This window comes from Haemaphysalis longicornis, unplaced genomic scaffold (genome assembly GCF_048455015.1).
Source record: "Haemaphysalis longicornis isolate Haplotype H1 unplaced genomic scaffold, Haemaphysalis longicornis Haplotype H1 scaffold_6, whole genome shotgun sequence".
Classification (NCBI taxonomy): Eukaryota; Metazoa; Arthropoda; class Arachnida; order Ixodida; family Ixodidae; genus Haemaphysalis; species Haemaphysalis longicornis.
In genome coordinates this window covers 130,582,984-130,598,637 of record NW_027526407.1, presented here as the reverse complement: position 1 = coordinate 130,598,637, position 15,654 = coordinate 130,582,984, and the positions used below count along the sequence as shown (strand labels likewise).

Sequence of the window (15,654 nt, the reverse complement as noted above, 5' to 3'; positions counted from 1 at the left end):
ATGCACACACACAGCCGCACACGCACCTGCACGTGCGTGCTTGCGTGTGCATGCATTTGTGTGTGCGTGTGTCAGTGTTTTTCTGTGCGTGTTAAAGCATGTGCCTCTATGCGTTTTTGCGTGTGCGCGTGTGTGTGGGCGTGCAGGTGCGTGCGCGTGCGTTTCTGCGCGTGTGTTCGTGCTTGCGCGTGTGCGTGGGCGCGTGCGTACTCCTTCGCATGCGCATGCGTGTGTGCGTGCATGTGTGCGTGCGTGTGAGTGTTTGCATGCGTGAATGCGTTCATGCGCGCCTGAGTGCGTGCGTGTGTATGTGTGCATATCTGTGCGTGTATCTGCGTTCGTGTGTGTATGTATGCGTGTTTGTGTGCGTGCGTGCGCCTGCGCGTACGCATGCGGGCGCGTGTTTGTGCAGGTGTGCATATGTATGTATATTGTGTATGTGTGTGTGCGTCCGTGCGTGTGGGGTGTGTGTGTTTGTGTGTGTATGTGCGAGTGTATCTGCGCGTGTCTTTGTGTGCTTGTGTGTGCATTGCTTGCGTGCGTGCGTGGGAGTGCGTGTGCGGGAGTGGTTCTGTGTGTGCGTGTGCATGCTTGTCTGTGTGTGTGTGTAAGTGTGTGTGTGTGCGTGTTTGTGCGCGTGTGTGTCCGCGTGCGCGTTCTTTTGCATGTTTGTGCGTGTGTGTGTGTTCGTGTGAAGCACTGGGGCGACCATTGTAAGTGCTGTTTAAGTGGCTGACCCACACACAACACTCCCATAGTCGAATCTCGACCCCACTAGTTGTGAAAATACGTAACAGGAGTTGCTTGTCCGTTCCATACGACTGGTGGGACAAGATTTTAAGAATGTTGAGAGACTTTACACATTTATGTTTCAATCGTTTAATGTGAGGGATGAACGTAAGCCTTTCATCTAACACCACCCTTAAAAACTTGTGTTCCTTCCTCACAGGAATCGATACGCCATTAAGGATAATATCTGGGTCCGGATGGATCCCACTCTTCCTGGAGAAGACAACACAGGTGCTTTTTTCCGGGCTAAGTTTAAAACCGTTCTTGTCTGCCCAGCTGGCAAGTTTTTTGACACCGAGCTGGATTTGACGCTCACAGATAGACATAATGCATGGTTTAAAAGTTACCTGGATGTCGTCTACATACATTGAATACGAAAGTGTAGGTGGCAATGCCTTCCCAAGGGTGTTCATCTTAACTATGAACAGAGTGCAGCTTAGAACTCCACCTTGCGGAACGCCGTTTTCTTGCACATTAACTCTTGAGAGTGTGCTACATACTCCCACGCGAAACATTCTTTCGGACAAATAACTAGCAAGGGTGTTGAGCATATGACCCGAAACACCGAAAGAGTTTAGGTCACTGAGGATCCCGTAACGCCAAGCGGTGTCATAGGCCTTCTCAAGGTCAAAAACACCGTTGTGCAAAACTGTTTGTGAATGAAAGCGTCCTTTATGCATGATTCAAGGGCGAAAAGTTGGTCATTTGTAGATCGCCCCACCCTGAAGCCTTCCTGGCAGCCCTAGAGAAGACCGTTGTACTCAGGAAAGTACAAAAGTAAGCTCTTTGTCATCTTCTCGAGGATCCTGCACAGGCAGCTTGTAAGGGCGATGGGCCAATAGCTAGCGGGAGAGGAAGGGTCCTTCCCTTCCTTCAGGAAAGCCACTACTATGGCCTCCCTCCAAGAGCGAGGAATGTGCCCCGAAAGCAATACGTTACTCTATAGATGTATAAGTGTTTCAAGGGTGTCTGAGTGTAGGTGTTGTATCATGGTGTATGTGATATTGTCTGCACCTGGAGCTCAAGGCTTACATGTTGTCAGTCAGGGCTGCCTTCAGCTCATGAATTGAAAAAGGAGAATTGTAAGAAGTGTGCGATTTGCTGCTATCACGCAATGACTTCTTCACCGCAGATGTTTTGTGTTTCATCAAAGTGTTTGTGTAGTGTGCTAACTGGACACATGTTCGAAATGTTGTGCAAGTGCGTTAGCCTGGTCTTCCAGTGTGTCCCCTGTTGTACTAACCAGGGGCAGGCTGTGTGTCTGTTGTCCTTTGAGCTTACGTATGTGTGTCCAGACTTTGTGTGTGTCTGTGTACGAGTTTATGGATGTCAAAAAGGAGTGCCAACTCTTTCGTTTTTTCCCACGGCGCACACGTTTTCCTAACGCCTTGGCCCGTTTGAAAAAGAGGAGGTTTCCCGACGTGGGGTACCGACGAAGGATACCCCACGCCTTGTTCTGGGCCTCTCGCGCCCGCCTACAGTCCTCATTCTACCACGGCCTCCGCTGGTTGCGCGAGGCACCAGAGGTGTGGGGAATGGACCTTTCGGCGGCGTCGAGGATTTGCGGCGTGAGCAGTTGGGTAGCTTCTTCAACATGGTGTCCTTTGCATGTGTGGTGTAGTTTGGATGTCTCTGTAAATATGTTCCAGTTAGCTCGTGCTTCATTGAACCTATTATGGGAAGATGGACTCCTCGGGCCTTTACCTATGTATGTTAGTGAAGTGGGGAAGTGGTCACTGCCATATGGGTCAGTGCCCACACCCCACTCGAGAAGAGGAAAGAGAACTGCGGAGCCAATCGCCAAGTCAAGATATAGTATGTGTTGTGTTTTATGTTATAGTATGTAGGCTGTTTATATTTGAAAAGGCATGCTCCTGAAGATGTAAGGAATTTCTCTATCAGGCGACCTCGGGCATCCGTGCGAGAAGAGCCCCAAAGAGAGTTGTGAGCATTAAGGTGGCCGGTGAGGCTGTGTGGTTCGGGCAGCTCGTCAACCAACGCCTCGAAGTCAGAGCTCGAAAGTGAAACATCAGGAGGAATGTATATAAAGCACACCGTTATAAACCTATTAAATGTTATTGTTCTAATTGCTACAGCCTCAAGGACGGTGTGCAGAGTGACAGGGTGGCAGGCTAAGGATTTCCGGGCAATTATGGCCGTCCTTTCTGTATATTGGGAGACAAGGGCTAGGAAAGGCGTTTACTGAGGCGTTCGAGCCGCAAGCACCGCAGAACACACGATAATGATGATCATGTCCGTAGAAGATGATGGAACAGTGCCGCATGGGTGGTGCTGATGAGTATGTACAGATGAAGACGAGGTGCGGGAATTGTCCTCTGGAATTCTCCACCGCCGGGAGTGTGGTCGCGAATGCTCACACTAATCCCCCCCCCCCTCCGGCGGAAGCGTCCTCCGTGCCGCAAGTCATTGTGGGGAACGGCGCTGAAACGGTTTCAGTCGCGAGACGTGAACAATTTCCGTGCCACGACGGCGGCGATTTGGGGAAGGGTCCACTGGAGTGACGCGGTAATTCACCTTGGAGGTTTCTTCGACGATTACGTAGGGGCCCATAAAGCGGAGCAGAAATTTTTTGCAAAGGCCAGGAATTCAAACAGGAGTCCAAAGAAGCACCTCTTCTCCCGGTCGAAAGCGAACAGGGCGATGGGAGGAGTTGTACCGAACTTTGCGGAGTTGCTGATGAGCTTCTGTGCGGGACCGAGCGAGCTGGCGGCAATGGGCGAGCCTTGAAATATATTGCTCGTGAAGTGGTGTATCAGAGGAAACCGGTGCATAGAAGAAAGCTGGGTCGAGTATTGAGGAAGGTGAGCGACCAAATACGAGAAAGAACGGAGAGAATCCAGTTGTTCGTTGTACTGCAGTATTGTAGGCAAAAGTGACGAATGGGAGGTTTAGGTCCCAATTTCGATGGCCAGGGCTGATGTACATAGAAATCATGTCCGAGAGGGTTCTATGAAATCTTTTGGTTAATCCCTTAGTCTGGGGATGATAGCCAGAGGTTGTTTTGTGAACGGTGTCGGAAGCACGAAGCTCTTGGAGTACGCTGAGGAGGAAAGTCCTGCCGCAATCGCTGAGGAGGAGGCGTGGTGCTCCATGGCGCAAAATTATAAGACGCAAGACAAAGTCGCCCACTTCCATAGCTATACCGGAGCGTATTGGTGCTGTTTCGGCTTACCGAGTCAAGTGGTCTACCGCCGTAACAATCCACCGGTATCCCGACTGTGTCCAAGGCAAAGGCCCGTACAAGTCAATCCCAATAGTGTCGAAGGGCGAAACCGGACAGGGCAGAGACTGCCGCAAGCCGGCAGGTGTGGTTGTCAGTCGCTTACGGTGCTGACAAGACGAGCAGGTTCCAACGTATTTAGCCACACTCGCTGGGAGGCCAGGCCAAAAGTAGTGACCACGAATGCAGTCGTACGTCTTTTCGAAGCCAAGATGCCCAGCGGTTGCTGCGTCGTGATACGCTTCCAAAATATATTGGCGGAGAGAACGAGGGACGATTGGGACCCACTTGTGTCCATTAGGGTGGTAATTGCGCCGGTAAAGCACGCTTCGGTGTAGCTGAAAATTTTGCAATTGACGGCGCGCACGGCTGTTTGGAGGTGGGACGCGGCCGGTGAACCGATCAATGATGGGGCCGCAATAGGGGTCCGCAGGTTGCAAAGATGGCAAATCAGAAAGTCCGACGACGCTTTCAGAGGCAATGGGTGGGAGAGAACACTTTGCAGTTGGGAGCTCCGGAGCAACTGAAGACGAAGGCGAGGCCAATGGACACCGACACAGGGCGTTGGCGTCAATGTGTTTCTTGCCTGACTTGTAGGTGACAGTAAAGTTATACTGCTGGAGCCGTAGTATCCAGCGGCCCAGGCGTCCAGACAGGTTTTTGAGTGAGGAGAGCCAGCAAAGTGCATGATGGTCGGTCACCACTGTGAAATGGCAACCGTGCAGGTATGGCCGAAACTTTGCCAGCAAATTGCATGATGGTCGGTCACCACTGTGAAGTGGCAACCGTGCAGGTATGGCCGAAACTTTTGTATAGCCCACACGACGGCAGGGCACGCCTGCTCAATTATGGTGTAATTTCTCTCAGCCGGTGTGAGTGAGCGGCTTGCGTAAGCAACAGGCCGCTCTTTAAGATTGGGATCGCTCTGAAGCACGACAGCACCTATTCCATGCCCACTTGCGTCGGTGTGAACTATGATTGGCTTTCTATCGTCGAAATGACTGAGCACTGGTCCAGAAGTGACAGCGGATTTAGGCGATTCAAAAGCATGTTGGCACTCACTCGACCAGACGTAAGGTGTGCCCGCCTGTAGGAGTTGGTTCAGGGGGGATGCAATAGTAGCAAAGTTCCGGATGAACCGACGGAAATGTGACGCTAGCCCCAAGAAACTCCGAAGCTCCTCAACTTGAAGCGGTCGGGGAAAGTGTAGCACTGCCGATACTTTGTCAGGGTCGGGTCGTATGCCTTCTTTGCTGACAACGTGACCAAGCACTTTTATCGTTTTACTAGCAGAGCGGCATTTTTTTGAGTTCAGCTGAAGTCCGGCTTTGGAGAGGCACGTGAGGACTGCATCCAGACGCCGTAGATAGTCATGAAACGTCGAAGCAAAGACAACGATGTCGTCAGGATAACAAAAGCAAATTTTCCATTTGAGTCCTCGAAGAACCGTATCCATCATCCCCTCAAAAGTGGCGGTAGCATTGCAGAGCCCGAACGGCTTGACATAAATTCATATAGACCATCGGGAGTGGCAAACGCTGTCTTCTTCTTGTCGGACTCATGCATGGGAATTTGCCAATAGCCTGAACGGAGGTCCAGGCTTGAAAAGTATTCGGCTCCTTGTAAGCAGTCTAGTGCGTCATCTATTCGCGGCATGGGATACAAATCTTCGCGGGAAATTTTGCTTAAGGCCCGATAGTCCACGCAAAATCTCACGGAGCCGTCTTTTTTTTCTACCAATACAACTGGAGAGGACCATGGACTGAATGAAGGCCGAATAACGTAGCGGTTGAGCATGTCTGCCACATTTTCCTCAATTATCTTCCTTTCCGAGGAAGAGACACGATACGAACGGCGGCGAACAATGGTGTCCCCATCTATTTGAATTCGATGCGTGGCTGTTGTTGTTTGGGTGAAAGGCTTGGAATGCGAATCAAAGGAGCCCCGATGCTTGTTTAAAATTTCCAATACTGCGAGAGTCTCAGCTTGTGTAAGGTCGGAGCTGATAGTGTGGGCGAGAGTAGGCTGAGGAGAGGTTGGTTCTGGCAACGGGCAGGGACTAGCTGCGGCGGAACTGCTGGGACGAATGGTGATTTCAATGTCGGACACAGAAGCGATTGTGCAGCCTTCCGAAAGTAGAACTGGGTCTGGTGTTGTGTTCTGTACAGGAATTAGTGCACGGCCGCGGCAAAAGCGGATGAGGCAGGTAGCAATGACGATGCCTCGAGAAAGGAGACGGCCAGAAGAGATGGCTGGCATGTCACCGTTAATAGCTGTTCCAGCAAAAACTGAAAGTACGCGCTCGTGACGCGGAGGCACAACATAGTCGTCAGTCAACACGAGACGAAGGGAACAAGTTTCAGGGAGGGCAGAATGTTCTGTGTTCGTGAGGCTGATACTGGGCAAGCGGCAAGACATCATCGCAGACGTCGACGAGAGGAAGTCCCAGCAAAGAATTAGCAAGTAAGGGTACGGGGAAAGCACGGCACACTGGATGTGGTGACAAACTCCTTCAATAGAAACGCGAACTGTGCACTGTCCTGACAGTCGTATGGACACCTTGTTAGCTCCATGCAATAGAGGGCCCTCCTATGGAGTTTTAACTTTTCGTAGTCTTTCACACAAATCAGAATGGATAATCGTGACACTTGCCCCAGTGTCTACCAACGCGTTAACCAAAATCATTCAACTGATACTGACAGTAAGTCTGACGGATGCTCTGGAGGAATTTGTGTAGTCCCAATCGATGCAGTTTTCCCCAAAAAAACTGCATGGTCTAGTTTTCCGAGTGGCGGTTATCATTGTGCACAGCGGGACGTAGGGCTGAAACCAAACGGCGGAACGGAGACGGAGATCGGCGCCGAGACTCGCGAGTATTTGGAGGAACATCAGCATAATCAGCAGGAGGCCGGAAACGACGTGCCGGGGACTGGTAGGCTTGTTGTCGGTAACTGAAGCGGGGGTTCATTTCATCGCGCTCGTAAAAGTCATAGCCACGTCGTTCATCCTGCTGGCGCCGGCGGCAGACTCGGGCAATATGGCCCCGTATTCCACAGTAAAAAGTCACGGGACGATTTGCCGGCGGCTCTGGACGGGTTTGTCGCCATGTGGAGTAGTACGGTTGTGGCCCAGAAGTGGAAGGGAACGCAGAAACATATGCTGGGTGATGGTGAGGGCTGACCGGTGCCAGTGGGACGGGAGGGCGTCCAGCAACTTCGGAGTAGGACGCGGGCATGGCCAACGGAGACAGAAGACCGGGTGGTGCCTGACTGGTCACCGACGAGAGCTCTTTTTTAATGATTTCCCACAGACCTGGAGTCTCAGCGGAGTAGGAAGAGTTGGGTGCACATGAGGGGACGTGGTTGTTGAGCTCTTCCCTGATTCTGGCCCGTATAAGAGAACGAAGGTCTTCATCTCCAAGCTGAAGAACTGGTGTCTCTGGCTGAATGCGCGAAGACTGAAGGCCATCCAGGAGCTGGCAAGTGGCAGTCACAGCCGAAACAGTCATAGGATTTTGAAGGGCCAGGGCGGTGAATGCAAACTGCTCGATACCCTTCAGAATGTCATGCACTCGATTAGCCTCGATCATGTCCTTGTCAACGCGGCGGCAGAGCGCAAGGACGTCTTCAATGTATGAAGTGTACGTTTCATTCGGACGTTCACGCGGGCCGCAAGTTTTTTCTTCGCAGCTGCGGAACGTGCAGCCGGGGACCCGAAAATCAGGTGCAACTCTGAAGTGAAGCCGTCCCAATCAGTGATGGTACTTGCGTTGTTCAAATACCATGTTTTGGCTACCTCCGTGAGGGCAAAAGTGGGGTTTCGTAGCTTAAGCTTATCGTCCCCACCGTTGAACGTACTGACCCTTGCGAAGCTGTCAAGCCAGTCTTCAACATCTTCGCTCCGACGGCCTGCAAACTTCGGGGGATCGCGCTGATGGCTCGTGACGAAGCACTGCACCGGAACGGGGGACGAAGCGTTGGCCGATTCCTGCGTCATGGGCATGGCCAGGCGTGCTAAACGGCGACATGAGCGGAGCTCCAGGAGTGTGAATGGAGAGGTACACAGCGGGACTGAGACGCACCCTCCACCACTTGAGAGACAAGGGCTAGGAACGGCGCTTACTGAGGCGTTAGAGCCGCAAGCACCGCAGAACACACGATGATGATGATCATGTCCGTAGAAGATGATGGAACAGTGCCGCATGGCTGGTGCTGACGAGTATGTACAGCTGAAGACGAGGTGCGGGAATTGTCCTCAGGAGTTCTCCACCACCGGGAGTGTGGTCGCGAATGCTCACAATATCAAGTAACTGTTCAAGAAATTTGTGTGTTTAGAATTCAAATGTGTTTCCTGAACACACATTACACTTGGCTAATAAGCATGCAGTATTTCGTATACATTGTCAAGATTATTCAGAAGGCCTCTGCAGTTCCATTGCATTATGTTTTCTCTTCCCATTATGATGTGTTCGGAGCTACTGGCGTGTGACTATTTATGTAGGGTCTTTTGGGGCTTGGACTTTTCGAAGGGGTTTTCTGGCCTTTATTACTGACATGGACATCGCAGCCCGTTCTTTCCGCTGCGATGAAAGCCGGAAGGGCTCGAAGTCCATGTCGTCATCTGATGGCAAGGGGGTGCCCAGCGGACTGGGCCCCCTTGACGTGGTACCCTTTCGGGCGTGCTTTGCCTGCGCTGCCAGTGCCAAAGGCGTGGGGAGCACGACAGATAGCGCAGGCAGTGAGGCGACGGAGGGGGTCGCTGCGACTGCACCCGTCTCCATCTCCGTGCCCTCGCGTGTGGTTTGGGACGGTGGAGCGGAAGTGGAGGATGCAGCATCACTCCCACCTGACGTGGATGCAACCACAGCCGCTGCTGGCCCAGGGAGCGTTGCGGAGGCGGGTTGGGCTGCAAGAGGCAACCAAGGGGGAGAGGCGGGACCACGTCCGACTCTCGGTACTGGGTCCCCGCAGAAATAAGACGCCGCTCCGCCCCCCGGCGAGGTGCGTCGGCGTACCTGCCCAGAGGGAAGGAGGCGAACCTCTTCCGCGCCTCTAAAAAGGTGATGTTTTCGGTTACCTTGATGTTTATGATTTTCTTTTCAAGTTGAAATTTTTTACATTTTCTGGAGTAGGCCGCGTGTGGACCCTGGCAGTTTATGCAGAGACTGTTGCACGTTACAAATTTCGGACGCGTGGTCGTGCTGGGCGCATTTCGCGCAGGTAAGTCGTGCGCGACAGGAGTTCGTGCCATGTCCTAACCGTTGGCACTTGAAACAGCGCCGCGGGTTCCGGATGTAAGGCCGGACTGGACATCGCACGAAACCCGCATTTATGTATTCTGGAAGGCTCGACCTGTCAAAGGTTAGGATGAGGTGCTTTGTTGGTATGTGTTTATCATCTCTTCGTATAGTTATTCGCCTGACCGCTGTTACACGCTGGCCAAGAAGGCCCTCCAGCAAGTCGGCTTCATTTTCATTCAGTAGGTCATAGTCGGAAATCACGCCCTGGGAGCTGTTTAGGCTGCGGTGGGGCGTGACTCGGATTTGCAGGTCGGCGATGCTGGTTTGAGCAAGAAGATTTTTGGCCTGATCCTGGCTACTGACGCCGACAAGAATTTCACCGGTTCGATGTTTTTTGGCGTTATACGACCCGCAAACAATACCGTCAAGAAACTTTGAAATGAGGCATACCGACTGTGAAGCAAGAGGATGTGATTGGTCTACAGATTCCATCACGATGAAGCGAGGATAGTTGTTCGGCTTAGGAGGACTGAAGTCAGGAAGTGGTGGAAACGAAACTCCGGGTGCGTCCTCTTTTCGGGGGCCGATCACGTTTGGGGGGCGGGGGGAGGGGGTTTGGAAAATGCCATATGATACATTGGAAAGCAGCGAGACGTGGGTACGTTCTCCTTTGACCTTACCCTGGTAGTCAAAGAGGTCTTGGAGCTCCATGCCTGGTAGACAGGCAGGGAGGCCATCTGCCGGAGCTTGACCAAGGCTCCGACGGCCACCGCTCGTGGTTTTTAACCCTCCACCAATAAACACATCGCCACGGTTGGATCCAGCTTATGTTTGGGTGCTCGGCGTCCGCGGTATCGCTAGTACCGTCACCAAGATTGCTCAAGGTTCCCCGTGCGGGGGACAAGTTGAATACTTGTCCGATTTATGACGCGTGAGACCCAGGTTCAATTTTAACCAAATTACGATGTTAGTTTTGTGTACGCACTAGAAAATTTATGGTTAGCATTAAGCTATATTTTTAAAAATCTTTTGCATAATGTTGGTTTTTTTATGTGGTCTGATTTTTCGACTTACGCCGCAAGTGAAGCATGGCAAGTTTGCTTTGAAACCTAAATTTTTGGCTGCGTCCAAAATACCTTATGAATCCACCAACGTTTCGACACAGTTGCAGGGAGAATTACCCAATTACAGCTTTAAAATTCTTTTTTTTGTTCCCATAGTATCACACGCATATTCAAAACCAATATACAAGTCCCTAATATTTGTCAAGAGAACAATGTGAAAAAGGTGTGCAACACATTAGGGCTCCTACTTCCACGAAAATCAATGTACACAACTTCTGAAAATGAAGTTGTCAATGGATCAAAGTTACACAAACATTGGCTGAAACGGTGAGGCCAATGACAGGTATGCCTTTTGTATCGGCATTGTACTGCCATTAACATTTGTACAAAACTCTGAATGTGCTATCTCAAAGAGAAACGTCTAGCTATCATTCCTTCCACTCTCCCAATAGGCAGAATTGCAAATACATCACTTGGCTACACCATCACTATTTAAATTCCTCGTACCTAACCTTTGCGGATCCAAATAAAAATCTACCTGATTACGGGGCTCTCGACGTCCCCCCCTGGTCAGCGCCTAAGAATCCGTTTGTGCCGTACTTCGACAGCTTTTCGTCATTGCCACTATAAAAACAAAATTATTCGACAAGTTTAAAAGGTCACCTAGCAACTACATGCTTGGAGTCTAACCTTGCTTGTAATGTAATCTGGTTGCTTAGTTTTGTTGTGCTTTGATGTTGTTGTTTACATTTCGGTTGTCTTTATATGTCCCATATTGTTATGATTTTTTTATGGTTTCGTGTAGTTTAGGACTGCTAACATAATTTGGGCTAGTGCTATAGTTATGCACATGTTTTTTTTATGTCGTTTCTATTCTCTGTTTTGTGTAATTCTATTGAGGGCCCGCGTACGGCTTCGGCCTTTGGACCTTCCTCTCTACTACAACACAACTGTACACATGCGTAAAAAACTGCAATACACATTAACTTAAACATAAACTTAAACAGTACTTTTGAGGCACGGTAACCAAAAGGCGAGGGAAGTTGTGGTAGCACATGAAATTTGAAAAATGCCTGACTCGTGATTTAGTGTTCCGTCTTTCTTGATTTTAGAAGCGCAATCTGCATATTATTATGAGAGCGGCACATGAGACCATGCGCCTGTGCAGTTGCTTTTATAAGCTTCGTGTGTGAATTTTTTTATATTTCTTTTATACCTTCGACGGCTTTATTGTTGCGCCTTTTCAATAAAAAAATGTTTTGGTTGAGCGCTTGTTTAGTGTCATCCTGCCTTTTCTCCGATTAGTTGTGCGCTGTGAAGATGAATCTGTACCAACCAGACGGGTTTTCTACGCCATCACAACCAGTGTTCCCTAAACAAGCTGTGTGGTGAGGGGTTGCGCTGCATGAGACAACCACGCGGGGCGGAGGAAAAAGTCCGACTTCAGGTACTAAGCTCCTGCCGAAACTGGGGGCCGCTCTTCCACCCGCCGAACTCTGTTGGCGCACCTCCCCAGAGGGAAAGAAGCAAGCATCGTTCGTGCCTCTGTAAAGTGGCGTACCCTTTAACCTTCAATTTCATTATTTGTTTGTCTTCTTTGATCTTCTTTCAAGCCCTCGAACAGGCTGCGCGTGGTCCTTCGCAGTTTGCAGAGGTGACGACTTGCGGTGGATATGTGTCAAACGGTCGGTGTTGGGCTGCACCTTTTGCGCACGTCATTCGGTCGCAACAAATATTTGTCCGGTGCCCCTACCACTAACCTTGAAGTATCGGCGCGGGTTCGATATGTACGGTAGGACCGGATGCGGTATAAAGCCTGCCTTGATTTACTCAGAAAGTGTTGATCGGTGACAGCTCAAGATTATGTTATTGGTGGGTATAAAGCAGTCGAAAGCACCGCAGTCATTCAGGCATTGCGGAATCAGTGTGTAGTCGAGCATTACGTAAGAATACCAGATGCTATATATGCTCCACAGCTACGACAATCCTCAGTAAGGAGATAAGTAAAATATCTATAAGGAAGAGCGTCCGAGAAGGAGACACAATATTGCAGATAACCATGCATGGGGTTTGTTTATTTGTGTTTTGCTTTTACCACTCGGCTGCGCCGGTCTGTGTTATCCCTGTGCCAAGGGAAGCGCGTATTCCATTCTTTCTTTCCGTTGCACCATGTGTTATCTGTTCTGATAGGGAGATCATTCCGACCTAACGTGAACAGCCCGGAATAATATCCTTGGATCTACAATGTTCTCGATGCGAATCAACGGTTTGATGATGATGATGGTTGGGTTGTTTACTGCGCAAGGCCGACTAAGGGCAAGGAGCGCCACGGAAAATGTTATTTATGAAATGAAGTGGTTACCACAAAAAGGTAATTAAAAAAAAACGTCAAACGAACAAAGTAAAATCAGTTAAAGATAATGGTGATGGCTGGTGTATAGGGCCAGATTTGATTATGCGTGATAGGAAAGGAGGTTTAAAAACTTAACGTCTGACAAATACTCAAACACACGTTTCACAAAAACAATTGCATCGTCACCTAGAAACAGCGATGGATGTAGTGGGATATGTTGTATGTAGAGTTCTCTGAAGTATTTGTGTCGTGTTGTGTGAAGTGCCTTGCATGTGATTACTATGTGCACTACGGATAGGGCCTCTCCGCACATGCTGCACCGAGGTCTTGGAGATCCAGTGAGCAGGTGCGAGTGCGTTGCATGTGTGTGCCCTATCCGTGATCTGGCCAAGGCTACTTCAGAGTATATATTGCGTGTGCCGGTGGTGTATGGTCCCAAGTGAGGTTTTATTACGTGTAACTTGTTGTCTCTTCGTTCATTTCAGTGTGTGTGCCATGTTTTGCGAAGTTGTTGTCTGATGTGTGGTTTCCCGTCGGTGTAGGGTAATGTTGCATCCCACGGGCCGCACAAAGGCGCGCCGAAGAACAGAGCTTACGCCGTCAGCATGAGAGCAGAACGTCGATTTATTGTCAAAGCCAGGCTCGCTTATATTTGGTTTGAACGTAAGAGAGAAAGGGGGACGAGGGAGAGGAGCGGCGATAGCTGCCACCGCGACACAAAGAAAGATGCGCACATAACCGTGCGCGCCACGCAATGGTGACGTCGTCGCAGAATATGCAACACTTCTTTCTCCTTAAAATTGGAAACGCTCCACCGGTCGGCGTGTTCTCGTAGAACGTCTGAGGACTTGTTGGGGGCTTCTTGCAGTGTTGTCCGTTGGGGCTGATTTGGTCGTAGGTTGAGGTGGGGAGGTGACGCCGGGTACCCGTACCGGAGAGTCTGCGCACCGAGGCGTGTTGGTTGCCGGATCACCCTCCTCTGCTGTCGTTGGCGGGCTGGATGCCAGTCGTTGCTCGATCACACGGTCAGGCTGTTGCTGCTGCTCCAATGTATCGTTGCGTTGCAAGCGCACTTGATCGGCATGTCGCTGGGCCAGTCCTCCCGAAGTTTCCACGGTAGCCATCCTGGACCCGGACGCAGTCTTTACCCGTCCTAGTATCCACTTGTCACCGCTACCATAGTTCCGCACGTAAACACTGGTCTCTGGTAGCAAGGTCCAGTCGTCTTGACCCTGCGACGGCTCTGCAAGAGTAGGAGGAAAACACTAGTCGAGACGGGACCGTATTTGGTAACCGAGAAGCATCTCTGCTGGTGACTTTTCATTTTTCTGTGGAGTTCTCCGGTTGTTGAACAAGAGTCGCACTAGATTGTCCTCCATCTTCCCTCCTTTCATTTTTCGAAGCCCCTCCTTTATAGTTCGCACTACTCTTTCTGCAGCTCCATTCGACTGGGGGTGGTAGGGGGCGCACCTTAGATGCACTATGTTGTTGTTCTTTGGAAATGTCTCCAATTCCTGGCTGGTAAATTGTGGCCCATTATCAGAAACTAAGGTTCGGGGGACACCAAACCTGCTAAAAATAGTACGCAGGCAGTTTACCGTGATTTCACTGTTAGCGTGCACCAGCGGTATGGCTTCGACCCATTTTGTATGCGTGTTGACCACCACCAGAATCAGTTTTCCTGCGATTGGGCCCGCAAAATCCACGTGAACACGAGACCATCTCTCATTTGTCGCTGGCCAGCTGACTGGTGGCGCGGCTGTAGGCATCGGTAGGTTCTGGATGCAGGTTTGACACGAAGCCGATATTTTCTCTATATCTCTATCCAGCCCTGGCCACCAAAACAGCGAACGTGCAACAGCTTTCATAGCAGACGATCCCTGGTGCGTGTCATGCAGTAGACGTAACACTCGAGTACGAACCTCTTCTGGTACTACTACCCGGTTTCCCCAGTAGAGTAGCTCATGCACCACTGACAACTCCAACTTCCGGTCAAAGTATGGCAGGACCAAATGGGGCAAGGAGTCTTTTGTTTTAGGCCACCCGTTCAGTGTATACGTTTAACCTCAGACAGGACAGGGTCAGTAGCAGTCAAATCCTTCAGCTCACGTGTGGTCACTCCCCCTTCGTCCAGTGTTTCCAGGGACAGAACGTATTCGGCCGGTTCATCAACCGGGACAGGTTCCGGAACTCGCCGGGGTAGACGGCTCAGGGCGTCGGAGTTGAACATCTGCCTCCCTGGAGTGTACTGAAGCTTGTATTGGTAGGCCCCGAGGCAAAGTGCCCACCGTTGGATTCGGGCGGCGGCCATCGTTGGTGTCTGGCGGTCCGGTCTCAGCAGGCCCAGAAGTGGCTGGTGGTCGGTCACCAGCGTGAACTCTCGCCCTAGAAGGTAGTCACGAAATTTTGTTACGCCAAAAGTGAGCGCCAGCGCCTCTCGTTCTAGTTGAGAATAGTTCCGCTCAGCTTGTGTCAATGTTCTGGAACGGAATCCAATGGGTTTATAAACATTGCCTACTGTGTGGAACAGAGCTGCCCCGACACCGTGGGGGGATGCGTCAAATTCCAACTTCAACTCTTTGTTTGGATCGAAAGGCACGAGAACTTGGGCATCTTTAAGCCTTTTCTTGGCAGCTGTAAAAGCAGCTTCCTGCTGCTCCTTCCAGTTCCAGCGCGCATTCTTTTCCAGCAACTGATATAAAGGGAAAAGCATAGTTGACATGCTAGGTAGGAATTTCGCGTAAAACGTCAGCATTCCAAGAAACGAGCGCAGTTCGGGTAACATTGCGCGGACTCGGTGCCTCAACAATAGCGTCGACGTTCTTTTCTGTCGGGTGAAGACCTTCTCGGTCGATTCGGTGCCCAAGATACGTCACAGCCGGTCTGCGCAATTCGCACTTATCAAATCTAAGCTTTATTCCCCGTTCGCGGAAGCGCTGCAGGACGTTTCTTAGTCGCTCGCCATTAT

The 15,654-nt window shown here is 50.6% G+C and overlaps 1 protein-coding gene across 1 annotated transcript; it reads right to left on the bottom strand.

Moving 5' to 3' along the window:
• Positions 1-13,369: 13,369 nt before the first annotated feature.
• LOC144141945 (uncharacterized) lies at positions 13,370-15,344 on the bottom strand. Its single transcript, XM_077673387.1, has 2 exons — positions 14,796-15,344; positions 13,370-13,929 (listed from the first exon to the last, which is right to left on the bottom strand). The coding sequence occupies exons 1-2, from the start codon at positions 14,995-14,997 to the stop codon at positions 13,481-13,483; spliced, it is 651 nt and encodes a 216-aa protein (XP_077529513.1). The 5' UTR covers positions 14,998-15,344; the 3' UTR covers positions 13,370-13,480.
• Between the last annotated feature and the right edge of the window lie 310 nt (positions 15,345-15,654).